The sequence below is a fragment of the Neomonachus schauinslandi genome, chromosome 16, assembly GCF_002201575.2.
Source record: "Neomonachus schauinslandi chromosome 16, ASM220157v2, whole genome shotgun sequence".
NCBI lineage: Eukaryota > Metazoa > Chordata > Mammalia > Carnivora > Phocidae > Neomonachus > Neomonachus schauinslandi.
The window spans coordinates 48,429,995-48,434,350 of record NC_058418.1 but is presented as its reverse complement, the minus strand read 5'-3'; the positions used below and the strand labels follow the sequence as shown (position 1 = coordinate 48,434,350).

Genomic DNA, 4,356 nt, shown 5'->3' with positions numbered 1-4,356 from the left:
TAACTTCACCTGTCTCATGTGTACCCGTAACTTCACCTGTCTCATGTGTACCCGTAACTTCACCTGTCTCATGTGTACCCGTAACTTCACCTGTCTCATGTGTACGCATGGTACCTGTTGCACCAAGTCCTAATTTTGATCTTGACATTCAGGGTTATCCATCAATTTTCTTTACCATAACCAAAAATATCATTCAGCCCTTCCCGAACTTGACAGTCCATTCTAACCGGTAGACTCACTGGTTATTACATGGGATATTGTGTCTCTGGATATCTCCAATGTCTATGCTTTTGTTCACCCTTTTCTAGCTATATGGTAGAAGCTTCCTTAATCCTTACATAATCTAAGTTATCATGCTTTTTTCAATACTCATGTGAGCCCAGCTTTTTTTGACAAAGTCAGTCTACAATGATCTGTATATTCCACCAATTTCCAAATCTCTAGAAGTCTGTACCCCATATTTGCATGCTTCTCTGAATCATTTTTTGGTTTGTTCTGACGTGTTTTATCTCTTTGATGACATTAACATGAGCTCTTTCAATACCTCCCAGAATTATTTTTATAAAGTTAGACCCAGATTAGGTGATCAATGTATTCAAATCTATTCATTCATTGATTTTTTTCTGTAATACACTCAACAAAAGCCATGTGCCACACTAGGTACTGAATGCTGGAAATGCAAAGATGAAAAAGATAAACCCTCTCCCATAAAAAAGTTCAAAATTTATAAGGGAGAGAGAAATGTACCATCCTAACTCTAAATATATTAAACCGGTATACATAAGTGCACTAAAAGGCAGAGCTGATCATGGGAGGAAGGAGTCACTACAATAAAGTACACTGTTTTCATTCACTCATTTATTCATTCCCTCATTCATTCATTCAACAAACATTTAGTATTTGCCTGCAACATGCCAGGAACTCTTTTTTTTTTTTTTAATTTAAATTCAATTTACTTAACATATAGTATATTATTAAATTTCAGGGGTAGAATTTAGCGATTGGTCAGTTGCATATAACAACCCAATGCTCATTACATCAAGTGCCCTCCTTAATGCCCATCACCCAGTTACCCCATCCCCCCACCCACCTCCCCTCCAGCAACCCTCAGTTTGCTTCCTATAGTTAAGAGTCTCTTATGGTTTAACATGCCGGGAACTCTTAAGATTTGGGATGCTGAGATGAAAGGATAGAAGGTACAGCCTCTATTTTCAGGGTGTTCACACTCAAGAGAGGAAGAAAGTGAGTAAACCAACAAATTATAGCACAGTCTAAAAAATAGCATTACCCTGACAATTAATTGTGATAGATGCCATCTGTCTTCACATCGATTGGTTTGGATTAGTTAGGGATATCATTATGCCTCTATTTCACCCTGAGTACGTCACCTTTTTTTTAAATTTGTTTATTTATTTGAGAGAGACAGAAACAAAGAGAGAGTGCGTGCAAGCTAGTGGGGGGAGGGGCAGAGGGAGAGAATCTCAAGCAGACTCCGAACTAAGCGTGGAGCGTGATGTGGGACCCAATCTCATGACCCATGAGATCATGACCTGAGCCTAAACCAAGAGCTGGACACTTAACTGACTGAGTCACCCAGGCACCCCAGGATCTGAGCACCTCACCTTTAATAAGAGTAAACAAAAAAGGCAAGTGGCGTGGTCTAGGTTTGACTTTCCCCAAGCTTAATGAACAGAGAAACAATTTTCATGGTTGATCCATCATTTTAAGACATGTCAAAAACGTACGTTTTACTTAACACAACTAAATATTACCATGAATTAGCCTCTACTTATCTAGTTTAAAATCCAATGCTTAATTTAGAAAAAGAGTAAAAGATAATCCAAACACCTAGTTAAAATAAATACCTCATTAAGCTTTCATTGTTATTGGTTCATAATTACTGTTTATTTTGTCCCTAGTTTGAATGGTTCTCATGAAATTAATTCAACCGTTAATATCCAGTTTTTCTCGCTCTTCTACACTTCAGCTTGCTTTGGATTTTAAGTCAGCTTTTCTTAAAAATGCTTATAGGCCACTTCTTCCAGCCTGACTTTTGTTCTCTCTAGAGAAAGAGCAGGGCTACTTCTTCTCAATTCAATTTACATCAATAAACATGCGTCAAATGGCCACCAAGTGCGTTAGAAATACAAAGGTGAGTAAATCACAGTCCATTTCTTCCATGAGTTGATAATGTATACCGAGTTCTAGGAACTTTCAAAAGAGAGGCAATTGACTGATCAAAGAAAATTATCATTATGTGCCCAAATAGGCTTCCAAATTATCTGTGTGCTAAGAATGATGCTTCATTAAGTTACTCATTTTCTCTGGTTCCAGCAGCTCAGCCAGAGGAAAAAAAAAAAAGAAAGTTCTTTGACTGCAGTATGTTGTCCCTGGCCCACGTAAGATCCAAACCAATACCCTTCTCCTAGCAAAGAAGTCCTTTCTTCACCACCAAGCAAATTGCCTATAGCTCCCTTCTTCCACCAGGTGTTCATATACAATCAACCAACTACAAATACCACCCCACTCTATTATAAACTGCCTCCTTGTCAGTCTCCTATAGAAGCCATGCCCCTGCCCATAACACACAGCATTTTACACACTTATGTACTTTTAAAAGAACAGAGAATGGTTTATATACAAATTACATATATGTATATATGTGTGTGTATATATATATCATACATAAATACTCCAAATATATATATAAACCTCCATATACTAGAGAGAGAGGGAGATGTTCAGAAATCTCTGAGTCATCAGAGGGAATAAAAGGAACAAATTCTTTTAACCAAGCTTTAAATGAAGACCATGCAAAACCACTGTGTTATTGGACAAAGCTTAAAAAAAATTTACAAGTTTTGATTATTTCTTAGACTTCCACACTCTGTAATGGACAAATAAGATTTTTTTTCCCAATTTCTGAGGTCTCTGAGATAAATTTACCTTTAGTGTTTTTGTAAGTTATACCATGAAATGTATTAGAAATAAATATTAACATATTTTTTCTTGAAAAATGTTTCCTAAATAATTCCAAAAATTTTGTTTCTCAACTTAGTTTAGGAAATTCATAAACAACATGCAGGGACGACTCTCTTTTCCTGAGAGACTATGTATTCTGTCAAAGAAACATACCCAGATGCTGTCTTCTTGTCGATACTGTTTCCAGTTCCTGCCACTGTCACTGAACATCAGGAGGTAGCTGGTCACCCAGTTGGAGCTCCCATATCCCCCCTGGGTGGCCACAGCAGTGGTCTCCATTCTCTCTCCAAGGTCAATCTGCAACCACTGGTATTTGTTTGACACAAGTGGAGACCAGCCACCAGCTCCTTTCATGCAAATAGAAACAGAAGAAAATGGGCAAAAGATTAGTTAAAAATCTGTTAGTGGACTAGAGATGCCAGTAAGACTGTATTCCTGGATGGAGTTTAATAAAGTCAAATTTCCAAATATGAAACTTCTCATAATTGTAGAATAATATAGGAAAACAAGAATTTAGTATAAAAGGATGAAGCCTGTGTTAATTATGTTCATTTCTAGGTATTATAACTTCTTGACACTGGGGAGAACCAAGGATCTTATCGAATGTTTAAAGTGCTTAATTTGACAGGTGGAACTAGCGGGTTTACTGCCCACACGTGATTAGGTAAAACGCTTTAACCTTCAATCATGGTTCACACTGTGGTGGAACTAGAAAACTACCTTTGGTATCTAATCATGTTCAGACTTCCTGGAGAAAAAGTACAGCATCAAGCCTGAGAATACAGATGGTCAAGGCACAGTCCCTATCCTCACTGTGTTTACAGTCTTATGGGAATAACAGACATTGAGAAGCATGTGTAAAGCACAAATGTTAATGGTGAGGCAGGTGCAGAGAACAATAATACAATAGATGATGGAGGAGCGTTCTATCCAGTGGAAGGCTGGACCTAGCTGGCAACAGTGGATGAGAGGCAATTAAATTTTCAGGAATTTTGCAAGCTGATTGTTAAATATAGCCATGTTCGCAACTGGCCATGGTGGGACAGAAATTGGCAAACTCTACAAATCAGCCCCCACTCCCAGCCCAGCCAATTCACCAATACACCACTGGCTGGTTCTATCCTGTCCGGGGAATGGGGTGATGGGTGAGAGATGGGGGAGGGACTATCAGGGAAAAGATCAGAGAGTAAGGTGTGCTGGAGCACTCAAGAGTGAAAAATAAGAATCTACTGTATATTCAAGGATGTACAGTTAGAGCAGAACTTATCATGTTTTCTTTTACTCACTGCACACCAGAAATATTACAGATGTGACTACTGTATGTCTTAAGATATTTCATTCTTCCAGTTTAATACAATAATGCCTTATTTGGGG

The 4,356-nt window shown here is 38.0% G+C and overlaps 1 protein-coding gene across 1 annotated transcript in view; it reads right to left on the bottom strand.

Annotated features, from left to right (window-relative positions):
* CNTNAP4 (contactin associated protein family member 4) overlaps positions 1-4,356 on the bottom strand; it is a 213,679-nt gene that overhangs the window by 123,087 nt on the left and 86,236 nt on the right. Inside the window, exon 3 of the mRNA XM_044922066.1 lies at positions 3,136-3,329. Within this exon, the coding sequence (XP_044778001.1) occupies positions 3,136-3,329 (194 nt within the window). The remainder of the gene's footprint in view (positions 1-3,135; positions 3,330-4,356) is intronic.